The sequence below is a fragment of the Pan troglodytes genome, chromosome 3 (assembly GCF_028858775.2).
Source record: "Pan troglodytes isolate AG18354 chromosome 3, NHGRI_mPanTro3-v2.0_pri, whole genome shotgun sequence".
Taxonomy (NCBI): domain Eukaryota; kingdom Metazoa; phylum Chordata; class Mammalia; order Primates; family Hominidae; genus Pan; species Pan troglodytes.
In genome coordinates this window covers 75,830,173-75,850,623 of record NC_072401.2, presented here as the reverse complement: position 1 = coordinate 75,850,623, position 20,451 = coordinate 75,830,173, and the positions used below count along the sequence as shown (strand labels likewise).

At 35.8% G+C, this 20,451-nt stretch overlaps 1 protein-coding gene across 2 annotated transcripts in view; it reads right to left on the bottom strand.

The window, feature by feature from the left end:
* Positions 1–646: 646 nt before the first annotated feature.
* The window catches only part of CHIC2 (cysteine rich hydrophobic domain 2), a 56,572-nt gene continuing 36,767 nt past the window's right edge, over positions 647–20,451 (bottom strand). For both annotated transcript variants that reach the window (XM_001145791.7, XM_054683793.2), the window contains exons 4-6: positions 6,328–6,384; positions 6,102–6,161; positions 647–2,413 (exon numbers count right to left, since the gene is read on the bottom strand). In XM_001145791.7, the coding sequence (XP_001145791.1) occupies positions 2,363–2,413; positions 6,102–6,161; positions 6,328–6,384 (168 nt within the window). In that variant the 3' untranslated portion in view covers positions 647–2,362. The remainder of the gene's footprint in view (positions 2,414–6,101; positions 6,162–6,327; positions 6,385–20,451) is intronic.

Genomic DNA, 20,451 nt, shown 5'->3' with positions numbered 1-20,451 from the left:
CCACAAACTTTAAGTCAGAAAAACAGAAGCTGAAGAAAAATCATCACTTTGAATATTTCCTTAGACTGATGTTTACTTAATATGGGCATCTCTACTATCCAGTAATGTGGGCACTTAAATTCATGGTTCAAGAAAGGATACAGTTATACTACAGGTTACTAATGAAAATCCAAGCATGAAAATCTAAATGCCCAAGGCATAACTGGCTTATAATACCACATATTAAGTATTCACAGTTATTTTCTATATATACATTGGAAGTGTATGTTTCTAGGGAATCTTTAAGCAAATGGCACATGGCTGAATAAAATCAGAAAAGCTTTTAAAGATTCTATACTTAATATCATCAACTATGAAAATTATCTTACAGTTAAAATATCCCTAAGGGAATACAGTAATTTTAAAATTATTATCCACAGTAGACTAATAACAGGAGAATAAATTATGTAAATAGATAAGTTCTTCTCATAAAGCTTATCAATATGGTGCTCTATGGATTTATACAATTTTATACAGGGAACAACACTGTGTTGCATAGTTTACACAGTCATTATATTTTTCTGATCTTTCTGAATCCTGAGGCAGATTTAGCGTTGTATGAAGATACAATTATTTTTCACACTGAAACCACAGAGGAATACTGAAGTTTCTAGATGGCATTATTTTTAATTGCACTACTTTAAGGTGGTAGGACACACCCTAGATACAAGTTAAATAAAATAAGTATTTGAATTCTTTGTACTTTGAACTCTTCACAGGAAAAGTGTTCTACAAATTCAAGTTGTTACTTGGGGGGCAAGGAAAACATATAATTCTCAAACAAAAAAAAATCTTAAATCCTAGTTTTTAAGATAGCTCCTAATATCCAAGACAGGATATAGGACATGAGATACTGGCATTTGACTATTCAAATTTATATAGGATTACAGTACTTTGGCAAGTACAAAGAAATACTTTTAAAAATACAGGTATATAAATTAATGAAACTGGTATTTAAAAGATTTAATACAGGAAAAAAGTATTGTATAGTGGTACCAATTCTCAATACAAATTATTAAGCATAGTTTATATAATTCCAAAAGTTATTAACATTATTGCTCGATACCACAGTTGTATGGAACAAGTTCTTGACACACATTAAAACTTGTATAATTTCTGGTTTATAAAAACAAAAATTTACACATAGGTCATTCACAAATCTAAAAGTTTAAAAATGCATAGAGATATGCACAACAAAAAGGAGAAAAAATTGTATTTGTGTATATGTATATTTAAAAGAAACAAGCTAATCTGATTTAACATGTATGTCACACTCTCAATCAAAACAAGTATACATAACTGTACTGAAAGTGAACTAGTGGATAAAAATAGTACTAAATGCATCCTCTATTTCTTATTAACAATCTTTTCTAAATATCAACGGGATATTAAATACCAGCTTACTTTTAGTTCTAGAACTTTTGCTTTCTTTCAAAAACTTTTCAGAAACATATATCCATTCTATAATTGTGATAGATTGGAAGAAATATTTTCCTTAGAAATTTTGTAAAGGAATACTTCCACTCTTTTGTATGTAAGATTTGATAAACAATAAAAACCCAAGTAAGGCCATTATTATCATCTTGATCAAAAATATACACAGATCGTGATGCTACTATATTGTGTGATCCTGAGTTCTAGTAACCACTAGATACATGCATACCATTCACTGATTTGTCTATTCTAATAAAAATTTAATCCTGTCTTACTACCTTTGAAGACAGAAATACTTTTAAAACTTTTTGATAGGTCTTCATAACGTTACAGATTATCTGCCATAAACAGAGCATTAGGAATTGTATGAGAAAGGGTATGTTAGGTCCCAAAAGACTATTAAAGAAAACTTACTATTTTAAAATAATGACAATATCAAATTTTAAAAGAAAGAAAAAATGACAGAAAAAGTGTGCTTGCTGGAATAGGTAAGTTGAGCCTTACAAAGGTGTTTTTCTCTGTTAAGGAATTTATAAATAAAGGACTGTGTGTACCTTGGTGACAAAATAAAAAAGGCTGGCCACTTTTTATGCTAAGTTCAAATGTATTTTTTTGATAATACAAAAAAGTAATCCTTGAAAATCAGAATACATAACAGAAAAGAGCACAATAACTTAAGTATTAAACATCTGTATGAAATAACTGTTGCAAAGATTGACAAAAATGCACACTTAGAACATGCGGTTATTTAAAAACAAAACAAAACAAAACAAAAAAAAACACCACACGATTCTGTAGAACCAATGTTATGTCACCACCAGGAGAGCACCAAGCAAGGCACCATTGGAAAGACAACATACTTGGAAAGTCTCTATAAATAAAGTAAATGCTAATCTGGTCGAAAAATCGGTGTCTTTGGTAAAAATTCTATGAGGATGACCTGTAAAAGGAGAAGAAAAAGGTTTTAAAAGATTTAAACAAAATTTTTTCTTAAAACTTCAATTATATGCTTTCACAATTTTTTTGAAAATCCATTCACATTTTAAAACGCAACTTTGCATTACTAAATCAGATCTTTATCTGATAATGCAGAGTTCCATCACTGAGAATTTTTCTTTTTATTTCTGGACCTTTACCAAATACACGAAATACCTTGCCTCTATGAAAAGGAAGACAAATAAGCAAGTAAAATCACCAAAGTCTGAGAAGGGTGATATAGATAGTGCCCCTGATACACTGGAGGAGCAAACATGCACACATGCACGCTCCCCTGCACTCATGAGAAAAGAGGCTAGTATTTACTTAGAACTAACTGTATACCAGGTGTTCCATACTACATTGGGTCTCTTTAAACCCAACAACTTTTCTATGAGGCAAGTATTATAATCCTTATTTCACAGATGAGGAAACTGATGATCCAGAGAAGTTGTATCACAATCGAATGTGGAGTCACTGTTTGCATAAAAGACTGTCTTGACTCCAAAGCCTTGCCCTTTCTACCACCCTACGTGACTGCAGCTCACCCAACATTTTTCTTTAGACTTTCTCCTTTTTAATCAACCCAACTACATGAGTCTTCTCTAAGTTCTAGAGTTGCTCTCATTTTACTCTACCAGAATATGTAATCTTTAGATAAAAGGTCCTTTATCTCTTAATTTTTTAAAAAGTCCATTTCTTCTTAGGTTAGCAAAATTAAAGGCTAAAATTTGTTCCAAAAGGCCTTTTAATAGGAAACTAAAGGAAAACCAACAAAAACAAAATATGGTAACACAGAATTACACAAAGTGACCAGAGCTAATTTTTCCAAATTTGAATTTTCTTAAATTACAATCAACTCTTTCTTTTGCTCCAAATTTGTATTAAATAGATGGTGATTTAAAAATTATTTGATTTTAAAAGTTTCTAAGTCTAGTGAACTCATCATTCTTTTTCAGAAACTGTGTCTTGCTTGATATGACCTCCAGATTTCAATACTTCTACAAATTAGCTGTCTGGGCCAGGAATCTTCATTTTCACTCTTCAGTCCTCCTGGCTTTTGATCTGCCTCAATAAAGAAGATACACTTCTATACCTGGCTCAAAAATATTCCTGTCCTACTCTAGGTATCCTGCACTAAGGCTTAGCTGTCACATTTGCCACTCTCCTGACCTGTGATTTGCCTACAAAATATTCACTAGCTCCCTGTTAAAATACTTTCTCCCAACTAGCTTCTTCATTTGAGCTAGATTTTCCTGTTTCTCAGGTTTCTTATCTATAAAATAAAAGCATTGAACTAGATAACAAGATTCTTTGCAGCTTTAAAATTTGACAATTAAATGTTTAAACTACTTAGGAGTCAACATTAAATAAATAATTTTGTATTTCAAGTATGTCCTCAATCAGTCTTTATAATTTTAGTCCCCAGGTGTGGGCATCCCCACACTTTATAACATACACTTTTAATACATAACATAAAATAAAGGCTATCTTTGCCTACATTTGAACTATTAGTTTTTAAATAATATATTCTACAAATTTTTCCTTCAGAAGCCACACATAGAGACTGGCCACTTGTCTCATTTATTCTAAATCATCCATCTCTACCATATCTGAACAAAGAAAAGTTAGTGCCAAGGTGGAATATATATATATATATATATATATTTTAGTATCTCCAATGTTCAAATTATAATCAAGGATAATTATTTTCTTTTAACAAAATTAAATTTCTGTAAGTTAAAGAAAAGTTGAAGAAAAGAGGGACACATGGTTAAAAAGGCCCAAATTCATTAGATAAAATGAATTTTATTTGCTAGTTTAACTTTTAAAATTCATTTTTATAAATTTTTTAAGCTACATTATTCTCACTTTCAACTATCACAAATATATATATATACTCTAAGAAAATCCAGCAGAACACATTTTTTCTCCCCAGCTTATTATTTTTTTTTTTTAAAGAGAGGTGGGTATTGCTATGTTACCCAGACTGTCTTTGTACTCCTAGACGCAAGTGATCCTGCTGCCTCAGCCTCCCCAGCTAGACTACTGGCATGCCCACTACACCCAGCTTTTTCCTGGCAATTGAAATATTTATTTTATCTTTACTACTCTTCTGGGTATCTTCTATGGAGTGAAAATAATATAATGGCTTTAGCAGAAGTGCTTAATTATCTAAAAATTCAAGGAAACTTATTTGACAAAGCATATAGTTCAGAATGTTTTGGAAGGTTATAAATTATTTTATGAATAAATTATAGTCATATAGTTCTATCTGGAATTCATAGCATTGGGATAACTTTTATGTTTTCCTTTCCAAAGTAAATTTAGAAATGCATGAAAAAATTAATACCTCAGTTTTAAGCTTAGTGTTTGTGTTATAAATGTAGTAAATATTGTTTTCACTAAATTCTTTACATCTCCTATCCATCCCTCTCCCCAAAATATATACATAAACCCTCTAAGATGAAAATAGAAGACTAGTCTCCTCACCTCAAAATGAGTTACTCAAATGTGTTATGATTATAAAGAAGTATCAAGTGTCTTTCTTATCATCATAAATTAACATGTTTGATATAGTAAAGATAAAATCTACATTATTTGGTTCATTGAATAAAGCTAGTCTAAGACATTTTAAAAATATTTTTTATGTTCAAGGCTAGAAATAGGATTTGACTGTGGGATAATGAAAGAACAGGAAAATGCTAACAGACAAAAATGATTTTATGATAATTTACAACTAAACACTGTTTTAATCAATATTTTACACATACACACGCACACATCTATGATGGCTATATTGTTTTAAAGAATAGACAAAATTCCTCAGAAATGTTGTAACAGGTACTTCACAAAGGCTCTGAGTTTTATTTTCAACAATTAACTTTTCCTTAGATCTTTTTCTTTTAAAGTAATAACCTGGCCATATTTAAAATAAAATATCCAAGCTCAAAAGAGAATTGAAATTCTTAATTTTCTAGAGTATTCTGAAATTTTCAAAAGGAGAAAAACTGTTCAAGTAAATCATGGAGTCAGTAAATTAAATCCCATGCTGAGTAAGTTCTAAAATTCATTGTATATATATGCCAAATTAGATATTTTTTAACAAGTAAACACAAGATGATCAACATCTCATCTCCTGCTTACTTTTAATTTTTACAAAGCAGTATTCTAATAACACTTTAAAAGAGATTCTTTAAACGGCACTGAGGTACGGGCAGTTAAAATCTATAAAGGGTAAAGGTTTCTTAAGCTCCAATGGCTTGGCTGAAAGGTTTTCTTCCATACTTGGAAACTTGATTAGCATTATATAAAAAAGCCATATCTGACTTGCTGCGTAACCAAAGTTGTGGTTATTCTTTATACAGCATCTAAAATTTCACACTCCATCAACACATGTTCAGGCTATTTTATCTTGGCAATTAATTTATTATTTTTCAGAACACAGTGAAGCCTTGTTTTCAAGTCATTCATAACTTTATAAATCAGTCTTGCACATGAAACCATGCATCTGTGAACCGTAGAAAATCCTTGCACTCAGGAGATTAAGCTCCTGACACCTTTGCTGATTAATAATCATGGAAAGAATAAGATCAGAAGCAAAATAAATGATCATTTAATAGAGAAACTCACAAAACAGCCCTTTAACTTACATATTCCATCATGTTATTCGTTTCACATTTCCTTTTGCTCAGTCTCCAATGCAAGCACAGCTAGACAAGTAGGAGAGTAAAAGAAGAAAAATGAGCTCTATTTTATTGCAGCACACAGACTAACCCATTTGTCCACCTTTCATATTTTTAGTTCAACAAAAGCATCTGTTTCCATACTGTGCAATTCAGACCCCAACAGTACGAAGCTGCTCCCTGTGGTACTCACCTTGTGGTATAACCTATTGTTTTCCCACTCTAATAACTTCTCAATCGATCTTCGTGTCTGGAAGACAAATAAGAAAAAAGTTTGCTCTTGACTGGTTTTAGAAAACTTTGTTTTGCAGCTGCTTTTTCTGTGAAAAGGGGAGAGGTATAAGACAGTGACTGAGTATAGTGTGGTGTGCATCACTATCGATGTTCTAAGCACTAAATGGTAACCTGAACACAAAAGAGTACTCTTTCTTAAAAAAGATATGCCTTTATTTTTATCATACGAATCTTTTTTTTACTAGCCTCTGATTTAAAACTATCAAGGTTTAAAAAGCTAATGTCATCTGCCAAATAAAATTAAATTCCCACTTCTTTCAAAAATGTTTCCAATACTTAAATAGTAACGGAAGTTCTTTAATACATATTTTAAAACAAAAGTAAATATTAGTTAACAAAATGCAAATGGCCTTTCAGTAAGTTCCAAAACAAAAAATTGGAATATTAAAAAAATCAATGAGTTATAAAATCAATTTTCACATCATGCTTAAAATAATGCCCATATTTAAAAGCCAGCTTACTGATTATTCTACCAATAGATTTTTTGAACAGAGCCAAAATTTTATTTAAACCAACATAAAAGTGTCATCTGATAGTAAAATCAAACTCTTAATTCAATACTACTGTTTCAGGAATCAACTGAGAATTTACTTCAGTTGATTTTTGCAAGATATGCTATGCTGCATGAAATGTTTCTTGCTTGAGAATATGAATAAAAGAGGGTAATTCATGGTGCCAGGTGTTAGGATGAGACTGACACAGCTGCAGGTGCAAAAATGACAGTGTTGCCACCAGGATCAACTTGCAACTTGGTTCAGCTGCACTTTTCTTGCAAGAGAAAGAAAAAAACATCTTACCACTATTAATGTGGTATAAAGAAGTACTAGTAATCAAATATGAAAATTTGCATGTCAAGCAAGGATTAGCTAGGTGAAAAACTGTTCGGATCAAGCTGGGTTTGAACAGTTTAATGTTACATAATAAAATTTTAATATGTATTTAAAGTATCTACTTTAAATAGTTACATTACCTTTTAGCATATTAAACATGCTAAAGACACACCAAAGTCACATAGATGCCAATTATAATTCATAACTACCAATGAATTACGACTACTGCCTTACATTTTCCAAGCTTATGTCATAAAAATCGGAAAATCAACTACTTCTCTGGGTAATAATATGCCAATGACTAATTTATTACATTACTTTTTCTGAAGAGTCTTTTTGGCAAGAATTTTAAAGAAAAAAAATGTGCCCTTGTTAACAATGATCAGCAGACCTCACTTGTTTCTTTGTAAAGATAGCCTTTTAGAGGCAGCTCTCCTTTTAAATGAAAATAGGGCAGCAGTTATGGTCACACTTTTTGTTAATTTAGTTGCCAGTCAGCCCCAAATCAAAAGAAAATAAGGCTGCAGAGTGTAATTAACATTCAGTTCGGTCGTTTTGTCCCTTGTCTAGCCCCCAAGCTTTGTTAAAATTGCCATCTGAATGCTGAAGGCTGTAGGGAAATCGATTTGATTCTAATCGCACCATGAAAAGAACATGATCTAACTGCTTTCAGCCCTCCGTAAATCTGTACTAGGTCTTTAGCACAATGCAACTTCCAATTTAAAAAGCACTGAATGTCTCGTCAATGACTTTGTGAAGAAAAAAGAACAAGGAGCAGACATAAAAATTCCAATAGTTGTTTAAGCATTAAAGTTCATTTGCATCACAGCGAACCTGAAAAGGGCTGACCTCTCAAACCGCCTCTCAGGTCTATGAAGTTGTAGCCTTGACAAGCTCACATTGACAGAGCTCATTGACTCTGAAAGGCTACTCTATCAATGGTGAAAAATGGCAATAGGTTCTACTCTGAGCAGGCATCTGCCTGCCCACCCGCTGCTAAACCAATGGCAAAACCGATTCAAAACCTGAATCTACCTTGTAATCTTTCTTTCTAGGGCCTTTTAATAATAGATTAAGATTACTATACAATTTGAGGTTTTACTTTTACTGATGATTTTGGGGGTGGGTGGATGATGAAAGAACTAGAGCAGAACAAGTTTTCCAAGCCCACTGTTTTATATTAATGTATAAAATAGTACCCAAAAGCTTAATACTACATTCTGCAAATACTTATTACTTAAAGAAAAAAATGTAGTTACCACCATCATTTCATCAGAAGTTTAAACCCATGCTATAATAAGAATAGATCTCATTATGATATATAGACACATACATACACACAATTTTAAAACTTAAAAATATTTACTTTAACTTAAATCAACTACTAGTATTTGAATAAAAGATAATTACAAAGTATAAATCTTAAATTCCAAAATATTTATGTAGGAATTCTGAATTTCTTCTCTGTTTATAATTAGGAGTTTAATGATAGGGCTTGGTATAATAATTGTATCTTACAATATTTAAGAATTCTAAAACAAACAAGCCCTGATATGCCACATTCTGAATAAGCATATAAATATAAAATATTTCTACACACTTCACAGTCTGAAGTAAAAGCTGTGAATTAGCACCATCTAATTTTGCTATAAGACTTCTTTCCTGCTTGACAGGTGAAAAAAAAAGCACTTGCACGTGCAGCTTAATTAATCATTGCACTTGACATCTCAATGATTTACAGTGAGGAGCAGGTGAGAACATACAAAACCAAAAAGGAACCCTTGATTTGAGTGGAACATTTCTAGCACACTAAGGTGACAAGTATATAGATTCTAGCAGTCATTTAAAAAAAAAAAGGAAAGAAACTGTGCCACAAATTATTTGTTAGTAACAACAAAAGCTCAAATTAAATAGAAAAAAAAAAGGTTGAGCTACTGAGAATGTTTAATACTATGCAATTATTGTTAGTTAAGAAAATCAAAATATATTTTCAAGATTAAATACAATACCAATTTGGCAGATACTAAAAAAAATGACACTTCAGCATTTATAAAAGCTACTTAAAAGCTTTTAAAAGAAAGCACTTTATAATTGTAGTCATCTAGATAAAAGTTAAAGAGTTTATGTCCACAAGGCTGTCAGGTAGCTATTTCTAATGAAATGTAAGATTCAACAGTGTCGAACTCTACACTTGCTAACTGTGGACAAGCAAATCTAATCATATAACAACCTGTCCTTGGTTTTTAAATGTTTATTTCAACTCCAAATTCAAAACAAGCTGAAGCAAATTAACATGCATCAGAAAAAAATATGTATGGGATCTGTCAACATGAAACAAGTACCAAAAAACACCATCTTTCAGTATTCCAGGCCAGTTTCTAAAAAAATAAGTCATCTTTAATTTTCTTTAAGAGAATTTAGTGCTTGTGAAAAGCACCAGATTGATAGTCATGGGAACTAAAAATCTATTTAGCTGAAAGAACAGGGGAAGGGGCAGTGCAGGCTTTAGTGCAAGCTTCCCTACAGTGGGCCTTAATCCTTTTCACTGCTCACACCCTGGGGGTGAGGGGACAGGTTAGCGGTTCTTTACCAATGTAATTCTCCGTCTTTCTGCAAAAGATGATCAACAAGAAATGTAATTTTATCAAGTATTCTTATCTTTAATTAAAAGGACCAAGACCACCAACTCACAATATGCAGGAAAAACAACTTTTTTGTGTGAATGGCGTCATGTTACTAACCTGGTCTGGAAGTAGACAGCTCCAAGCATCTGGATCCCACCCATCTCCCTCAGCTCACTTTAAATAACCCTTTTTCTTTAAAAAACAAACAAACAAAAAAAACCACACATTTCTTCATTTCCACACCTTAGTGGTTATATTTTTCTCATTGGTGAACTAGTTTTAATACAGCCATTCAGCTTTGTGAAAGTAAAAATTAACAGGAGATTTAAAGAATATCATTTCAATTACTGAATAGGTATTAAACAGACTTAAGTTGAGCAACAAGTAGTAGTAACATAAGAATAGAAATTTTGGCTTCTATTTATATTGCCTTTGGTCCCTTTTAGATTTTTGGTAGAATTGTGAAAATAGGAAAAACATGAAAACGGAAAGAGAACTAAAAGGGCCTCAGTAATTCATAAAATGGCTAATAAGGTAATGATTAATCAGCAATATTAGATAAGACATACCCAAATAAGACATACCTTCCAAAGAAGCGTCTAAAGTAAGCTTATAACAGCAAAGCACACATACACCTAGACAAACTCAATTACTGCAATAGAAAACTAAGATTTCCTGAAAATTCAAATTTGAATTATTAGGTATTTTTGTAATTTTTCCTAAATACTGTAACTTTCTTAGGAATAAATTACTAATATTATTCCCTATAAACAAATTAAATGCCATTAGATATAAATTAGTCTTCCAGGACAGCAAAGAACCATTTAGAAAATCTTTAAGGTATTAATCTCCTACTTTGCCACCACTATTACTTAAGAGTTTCCTAATTCCCAATGACTCATTTAATCACAATCAATTGTTTGAAAACATGGTTTTACAAAGAAGTGGTTTTCTAGACATTACTAATAAAACCAATGGAAATCTCATAAATTTTAGAGTATTGAGAGCTAAAGAAAAAAAATGTTAAGTGTAGAAACTGTAACAAAGTTTATCTTAATATTTCCCAATAAAATAGTATTATCAGTCTTTAGAACAAAAATATGCTATGATATGCTAATAAAATGTACAGAATACTCACTAATAACTATTTATAAAAGTTCACCTATTTAAACCTATAATTAAAATGTATTTGAATTGGATTTATTCATACCATCACAAAATGGGAAAGCAAAATTTCAAATGTTCAATTCCCTACTTAAATTTTAAACTCTTAAATCTATAATGCATTAATTAACCTTTAACTAAAATGTTTTGAATATATTCATAATCTTGTTTTTAACATATTTTTCAAATAAGAATGCTATTCATCTTTAGACATCTGTGTAAATTGAATTTGTTAAGTAAAACAATGTCTTTAGCTGTAAGTTATTAGGGAGAAACCATATATAATTTAAAATGAATTATTTTAACATAAGAGAACTTAAGAGGAAATTATATTATTCACTTCTGCTCATTCTGGATTAATATGAAATTTTATATTCCAGTGATGTGCAGAAAATTAAATAATTATATCACAGTATTATGCTATGTGAAAAGCCTAGATTCACCAAAAATAAAAAAAACTAGAATATGATTTCTCAAAAGGATTTTTAAACAAATTCCTTTCCTGTACATTAAAGCACCTTTTAAAATTTTAATATGAACATTAACTTTTAAATAATCTAGATATATTAAAACACCCACTGAAGTATCATGTGCTATTTGTTAAAAGTAATATTTTTAGATAGAAATACGCTAAAAAAAATTGCTAAAATTTTGTGAATCAAAAATATCCTCTTAGTACTGAGCAGTGTCTTAATAGGTGCTAATCTTAAACAGAATTTCATCAAGTTTACAATCTAGGCTAGTGAGAGAATATTAACTTGTTTAGGTTACACTGGTTATGAATTATGAAAGATAGGGATTCTCTCTCTGCAGAAAAAAAGAAACATGTACACAAACATGCACAATTTAAAGGGGGTTATCTACTAACTCTGAGTACCATTTCAGAAAATACTAACATTTTAAAAAACTAAAATTAAGTTTTGAGGTCCCCATCTGACCCATCCTCTGCCTGACCTATTTCCACTAAGCAATCATCCCACTTGGTCTCAAAGGGTTCTTTTGGTTTCAATAATCTAGTCAAATAAAAATGCACTTGGGTTGGGGCAGGGTGCAGGAAGGGTCTCCTTGAATTTGGGCAGCAAATATGTCACTATTATTGTTAAAAAAAAATTATCCAAAAAATTAAGAGATAAAAATTAATAAATATAGTTTCAACTGACCACAGAATATTAGAAAAACTGTTCATAAGACAAAGGAATTTCACTATGCAAATAAAATAAAAAGTACGGCTATCAGGAATTTTTAAAAATATATGTAATTACAAAAGAAAGAATCAGTGCTTACTGTCAGGCCTCTGAGCCCAAGCTAAGCCATCATATCCCCTGTGACCTGCACGTATACATCCAGATGGCCTGAAGCAACTGAAGATCCACAAAAGAAGTGAAAATAACCTTAACTGATGACACTCCACCACTGTGATTTGTTTCTGCCCCACCTTAACTGATCAACGTGCTTTGTAATCGCCCCCACCCTTAAGAAGGTTCTTTGTATTTCTCCCCACCCTTGAGAATGTACTTTGTTAGATCCACCCCCTAGCCACAAAACACTACTCCTAACTCCACTGCCTATCCCAAAACCTGTAAGAACTAATGATAATCCCACCACCTTTTGCTGACTCTCTTTTTGGACTCAGCCCGCCTGCACCCAGGTGAAATAAACAGCCTTCTTGCTCACACAAAGTTTGTTTGGTGGTCTCTTCACACTGACGCGTGACACATTTGGTGCTGAAGACCCGGGACAGAGGGACTCCTTCGGAAGACCAGTCCCCTGTCCTCGCCTCACTCCATGAGGAGATCCACCTACAACCTCGGGTCCTCAGACCAACCAGCCCAAGGAACATCTCACCAATTTCAAATCGGGTAAGCAGTCTTTTCACTCTCTTCTCCAGCCTCTCTCGCTACCCTTCAATCTCCCTGTCCTTCCAATTCCAGTTCTTTTTCCTCTCTAGTAGAGACAAAGGAGACACATTTTATCCATGGACCCAAAACTCTGGCGCCAGTCACAGACTCGGGAAGACAGCCTTCCCTTGGTGTTTAATCATTGCAGAGACGCCTGCCTGATTATTCACCCACATTTCACTGGTGTCTGATCACTGCAGGGACGCCTGCGCCTTGGTCATTCACCCACATTCCCATGGTGGCAAGTCAATTGCGGGGATGCCTGCTTTGGCTCCTCACCCACATTGCAGCCCAGGGCTGCTCCCCACCACCCCGCTTCTCCGTGTCTCTACCTTTCTCTTTAAACTTACCTTCTTCACTATGGGCAACCTTCCACCCTCCATTCCCCCTTCTTCTCCCTTAGCCTGTGTTCTCAAGAACTTAAAACCTCTTCAACTCACACCTGACCTAAAACCTAAATGCCTTATTTTCTTCTGCAATACCGCTTGACCCCAATACAAACTCGATAATGGTTCTAAATAGCCAGAAAATGGCACTTTTGATTTCTCCATTTTACAAGATCTAGATAATTTTTGTCGAAAAATGGGCAAATGGTCTGAGGTGCCTGACATCCAGGCATTCTTTTACACATTGGTCCCTCCCTAGTCTCTGCTCCCAATGCGACTCATCCCAAATCTTTCTTCTTTCTCTCCTGTCAGTTCCTTCAGTCTCCACACCAAGCTCTGAGTCCTTTGAATCCTCCTTTTCTACAGACCCATATGACCTCTCCTCCCCAGGCTGCTCCTCAACAGGCTGAGCCAGGTCCCAATTCTTCCTCAGCCTCTGCTCCCCGACCCTATAATCTTTTTATCAACTCCCCTCACACCCATTCTGGCTTACAGTTTCATTCCGCGACTAGCCCTCCCCCACCTGCCCAACAATTTCCTCTTAAAAAGGTGACTGGAGCTGAAGGCATAGTCAAGGTTAATGCTCCTTTTTCTTTATCCGACCTCTCCCAAATCAGTTAGCATTTAGGCTCTTTTTCATCAAATATAAAAACGCAGCCCAGTCCATGGCCCGTTTGGCAACAACCCTTTGACGTTTTACTGCCCTAGACCCACAGGGGCCAGAAGGCTGTCTTATTCTCAATATACATTTTATTAACCAACCCACTCCCAACATTAAAAAAAGCTCCAGAAATTAGATTCTGGCCCTGAAACCCCACAAGAGGACTTAATTAACCTTGCCTTCAAGGTGTACAATAATAGAGTAGAGGCAGCCAAGTAGCAATGTATTTCTAAGTTCCAGTTCCTTGCCTCCACTGTGAGACAAACCCCAGCTACATTGCCAGCACACAAGAACTCCAAACACCTGAACTGCAGCTGCCAGGGGTTCCTCCAGAACCTCTTCCCCAGGAGCTTGCTTCAAGTGCCAGAAATCTGGCCACTGGGCCAAGGAATGCCCCTCAGCCCGGGATTCCTCCTTAGCCGTGTCCCATTTGTACAGGACCCCACTGGATATCAGACTGTCCAACTCGCCCGGCAGCCACTCCCAGAGCCCCTGGAACTCTGGCCCAAGGCTCTCTGACCGACTCCTTCCCAGATCTTCTCAGCTTAGTGGCTGAAGACCGACGCTGCCCGATCGCCTCAGAAGCTTCTGGACCATCACAGACACTCTGGGTAACTCTTACAGTGGAGGGTAAGTCCGTCTCCTTCTAAATTAATATGGAGGCTACCCACTCCACATTACCTTATTTTCAACGACCTGTTTCCCTTGCCCCCATAACTGTTGTGGGTATTGATGGCCAGGCTTCTAAACCTCTTAAAACTCCCCAACTCTGATGCCAGCTTGGACAACATTCTTTTATGCACTCCTTTTTAGTTATCCCCACCTGCCCAGCTCCCTTATTAGATCAAGACATTTTAACTAAATTATCTGCTTCCCTGACTATTCCTAAGCTACAGCCACACCTCATTGCCACCCTTATTCCCAACCCAAAGCCTCCTTCACATCTTCCTCTTGTATCCCTCCACCTTAACGCACAGGTACGGGACACCTCTACTCCCTCCCTAGCAACCGATCAATGCCCCTTACCATCCCATTAAAACCTAATCACCCTTACCCCGCTCAATGCCAATATCCCATCCCACAGCACGCTTTAAAAGGATTAAAGCCTGTTATCACTCGCCTGTTACAGCATGGCCTTTTAAAGCCTATAAACTCTCCTTACAATTCCCCCATTTTACCTTGTCAAAAACCTGACAAGTCTTATAGGTTAGTTCAGGATCTGTGCCTTAGCAACCAAATTGTCTTGCCTAGCCACCCTGTGGTGCCAAACCCATATACTCTATCCTCAATACCTCCCTCCACAACCCATTATTCTGTCCTAGCAAACCTAGCTGACCCCATAGATCCTAATTCCTTTTGCCACTCCTCTTTCCATTCCTTAAAAACAGCCCTAGAAGCTGCCACCATGCTAGCTCTCCCTAACTCATCCCAACCCTTTTCATTACACACAGCCAAAGTACTGGGCTCTGCGGTCAAAATTCTTACACAAGAGCCGGAACCGTGCCCTGTAGCCTTTCTGTCCAAACAACTTGATCTTACTATTTTAGGCTGGCCATCATGTCTCCGTGCAGAGGCTGCCGCCGCCCTAATACTTTTAGAGGCCCTAAAAATCACAAACTATGCTCAACTCACTCTCTACAGTTCTCATAACTTCCAAAATCTATTTTCTTCCTCCCACCTGACGCATATATTTTCTGCTCCCTGGCTCCTTCAGCTATACTCACTCTCTGAGTCTCCCACAATTACCATTGTTTCTGGCCTGGACTTCAATCCGGCCTCCCACATTATTCTGGATACCACACCTGACCCCCATGACTGTATCTCTCTGATCCACTTGACATTCACTCCATTTCCCCATATTTCCTTCTTTCCTCTTCCCCATCCTGATCACACTCGGTTTATTGATGGCAGTTCCACCAGGCCTAATCGCCACTCACCAACAAAGGCAGGCTATGCTATAGTATCTTCCACATCTATCATTGAGGCTACCGCTCTGCCCCTCTCCACTACCTCTCAGCAAGCCGAACTTGCTGCCTTAACTTGAGCCCTCACTCTTGCAAAAGGACTACGCATCAATAGCTATACTGACTCGAAATATGCCTTCCATATCCTGCACCACCATGCTGTTATATGGGCTGAAAGAGGTTTCCTCACTGTGCAAGGGTCCTCCATCATTAATTCCTCTTTAATAAAAACTCTTCTCAAGGCCGCTTTACTTCCAAAGGAAGCTGGAGTCATTCACTGCAAGGGCCATCAAAAGGTGTCAGATCTCATCGTTCAGGGCAATGCTTATGCTGATAAGGTAGCTAAAAAAGCAGCTAGCGTTCCAACTTCTGTCCCTCATGGCCAGTTTTTCTCCTTCTCGTCAGTCACTCCCACCTACTCTGCCACTGAAACTTCCACCTATCAATCTCTTCCTACACAAGGCAAATGGTTCTTGGACCAAGGAAAATATCTCCTTCCAGCCTCACAGGCCCATTCTATTCTGTCGTCATTTCATAACCTCTTCCATGTAGGTTATAAGCCACTAGCCCATCTCTTAAAACCTCTCATTTCCTTTCCATCGTGAAAATCTATCCCCAATCCGCCACTCTTGCCTCCCTCTTGGAGTGGATAGATGATCTTTGCTGACAGAACACACTCCAATACTTTCACCCTGATGAAGTCTTATTCTTTACTTTTATACTCATTCTTATTCTTGTTCCCGTTCTTATGCCACCCACTACCTCTCCCCAGCTATCTCTATCACACTATCAATCACACTCACTCTCTCCTAGCCATTTCTAATCCTTCTTTAACAAACAATTGCTGGCTTTGCATTTCTTTTTCCTCCAAAATCACTGAGGCCCTGACTTACTCACTGCTAAAAAAAGGGGACTCCGTATATTTTTAAATAAAGAGCGTTGTTTTTCTCTAAATCAATCTGGCCTGGTATATGACAACATAATAAAACTCAAGGATAGAGCCCAAAAATTCGCCAACCAAGCAAGTAATTATGCTGAACCCCCTTAGGCACTCTCTAATTGGATGTCCTGGGTCCTCCCAATTCTCAGTCCTTTAATACCTGTTTTTCTCCTTCTTTTATTCAGACCTTCTAACTTCTGTTTAGTTTCTCAATTCATACAAAACTGTATCCAGGCCATCACCAATCATTCTATATGACAAATGTTTCTTCTAACAACCCCACAATATCACCCCTTACCACAAAATCTTCCTTCAACTTAACCTCTCCCACTCTAGGTTCCCACGCCGCCCCTAATCCCGTTCAAAGCAGCCCTGAGAAACATCGTCCATTATGTCTCCATACCACCCGCCCCCACAAAATTTTTGCTGCCCCAACACTTCAACACTATTTTATGTTATTTTTATTATTAATATAAGAAGACAGGAATGTTAGGCCTCTGAGCCCAAGCTAAGACATCATATCCCCTGTGACCTGCACATATACATCCAGATGGCCTGAAGCAACTGAAGATCCACAAAAGAAGTGAAAATAGCCTTAACTGATGACACTCCACCACTGTGATGTTTCTGCCCCACCTTAACTGATCAATGTACTTTGTAATCTCCCCCACCCTTAAGAAGGTTCTTTGTAATTCTCCCCACCCTTGAGAATGTACTTTGTGAGATCCACCCTCGCCCACAAAACATTGCTCCTAACTCCACCGCCTATCCCAAAATCTGTAAGAACTAATGATAATCTCACCACCCTTTGCTGACTCTCTTTTCAGACTCAGCCCGCCTGCACCCAGGTGAAATAAACAGCCTTGTCGCTCACACAAAGCCTGTTTGGTGGTCTCTTCGCACGGATGCATGAGACACTTAGGACCAACAGGTAGAAAAGGGGTAAAGGCCGGGTGCAATAGCTCACGCCTGTGATCCCAGCACTTTGGGATACCGAGAAGGGCGGATCACTTGAGCCTAGAAGTTCGAGACCAGCCTGAGCAACATGGTGAAAACCCATCTCTACAAAAATTACAAAAATCAGCCAGGTGTGATGGTGCTGCACACATGTGGTCCCAGCTACTTGGGAAGCTGAGGTGGGAGGATCACTCGAGCCTGGGAGGTCAAGGCTGCAGTGAACGTGTCACTGCACTCCACCGTGGGCAACAGAGTAAGACCCTGTCTCAAAAAATAAAAATAAAAATAGGAATTGTTTTAAAAAACAAGAAGAAAGGGGTAAAAGAAAATCACCTGCTGATGGATGATAACACAACTGGAGAAACAAGAAGAGATAAGGAACCAGCATTTGTGGATCCTCACTTTGGGTCTGATCCCATGTTGTGTCTTGCTTTTATTACCTTACTTAATCTGCACAACAAGCCTATATGGCGGCTTGGACTACTTTCTTTTTACATATGAAAACTAAAGCTTACAGAGGTGAAGAAATGTAAATCTATACTAGGAAATGATGGAGCTCGGATCTGAAACCAGGATTAAATGGCCTTCAATTTCCTGTTCTTTTCATCATGCTATAGAACTATTATAATACTATCACAAAAAAACAATTTTTTTTGTTTTTTTTTGTTTGGCTCACACCTGTAATCACAACACTGGGAGGTGGAGGTGGATGGAACACTTGAGGTCAGGAATTTGAGACCAGCCTGGCCAACATGGTGAAACCCCAACTCTACTAAAAATACAAAAATTAGCCAGGCATGGTGGTGTGCACCTATAGCCCCAGCTACTTGGGAGACTGAGGTAGGAAAATTGCTTGAACCCGGGAGGTGGAGGTTGCAGTGAGCCAAGAGTGTGCCACTGCACTCCAGCCTGGGTGACAGAATGAGACTCTGTCTCAAAAAAAAAGAATTTTTGTCAAGAACTTTTCTTTTTTACAGAGATGTTATGGATATTTTACAGATATTATTCTGAGATGAATAAAGGAATGGCCCTAGTATCCATCTACTAAACAAAGCTGGAAAACAGAGATAATAAATCTTTATACACCTCCTCCTCTGCCCTTCACCTTTTTTATTTCCTAGTATGCCAAACTCTTGACAGTTTTTGTCTTTTAAGTATCATTTTAATCTGTTTACTTCTCTTTCTTGTCTACTTTTATGCCTTTCTCTTCTTGACTAATGCAGTCACTTCACTAAATCCACCCTTCTTCCTTTCACTTTAAAATCTTAATGGTTTCATTTCAATTATATTTTACATACATTTGTTGTTAATTTCAAGGCCATTCATGATTTTATAATGAAAAATTTTTGTAAATCAAACTTTTTTACAGATATTATCCTGAGACAAATAACATATGTATGACATGCAAGTTTTCTTAGCCACTAACAAGGCTATCGGCCTTGAATAATCAACTTACTCTAAAACTATGATTAATGTGTTCAAGAAAAGAAAGTAGAAAGCTGGATGAAAAAACGAAGAATTTCAAAAGAAAACTGGAATCTATTTTAAAAAACAGCAAATGGACACCCTAGAATTGAAAAATACAGTATCTCATATTAAAAACTCAGGTCACAGAAGATAGGTGCAAATCCTTCTATAAACCACCACACCAATACTATGTTCTAAATATTTACAGAGAAATGAATGTCAGCCAGCTGTTGACAAAACACATTTTCTAAGGATTCTAGCATATCTTTACAGTGCTACCTCTGCATTTTTAAGGCTCAAAGTTTACATTTTTATGAGTATCCTCTTTTATGATGAAAACTTAGTAATGCGGTTTAATTTTAATTAAAAACAAATTGTCACTAGTGTTAATAATAATGGCAGTAATTTACATAAGAATCTGTTTAAGTTTCAAGGCCAAAGCATTCTTTAAAATGGAACTGCAGTAAATGTATTCATCTAGTTATGAGAAATCTTTTATGCAGGACCCCTTTTGTAAAGGGACTGAAATAAGATTTCAAAAAGGTCAAACCTATTTCATTATTCTGTATCTTATAATGGGGAAGATAGTGAAGAAGGGGCAAAAACCACAAATTAAATGCCTAGGGCTGGATAAAGAAAACCCAGTTCTTTCATTCAGAGTTCCTGTCCCATCTTTACTGCATGGGACATGCACTCATTACATGTCATTCTCAATCTCTCTAAAAGTAAATACACAAGTTTCAAGAAAGGATCTAATACTAGAAGAAAAATAACTTTACCAGAAGTCATGTAAACTTATTTGCTAGGGAGTAGGAACCTAATAAATAACTTTTCAAAGACAGGATGTTGATTTTCATTTGTTTTTATAAAAGCAAAACAGAAGCAAAGGCAATATATCAACTCTTGGTTGTCCAACTATAACTTTGTATAAAATCTGCTTAAAATGTATATTTTTCTCCTATACCCACTTTACCTGCTTTACAGTTTCTTTCCTTTACTGTTTGTGTCTTCAAGAAATACAAAGTTATTTAAATATTAAGAAAAAATACTTACAAAGAAAAATCTGCTAAAAAACTAAAGTACTGCAAGCATAATAATGCTTGGATATTGTTACCATTTATCAATCAACTGG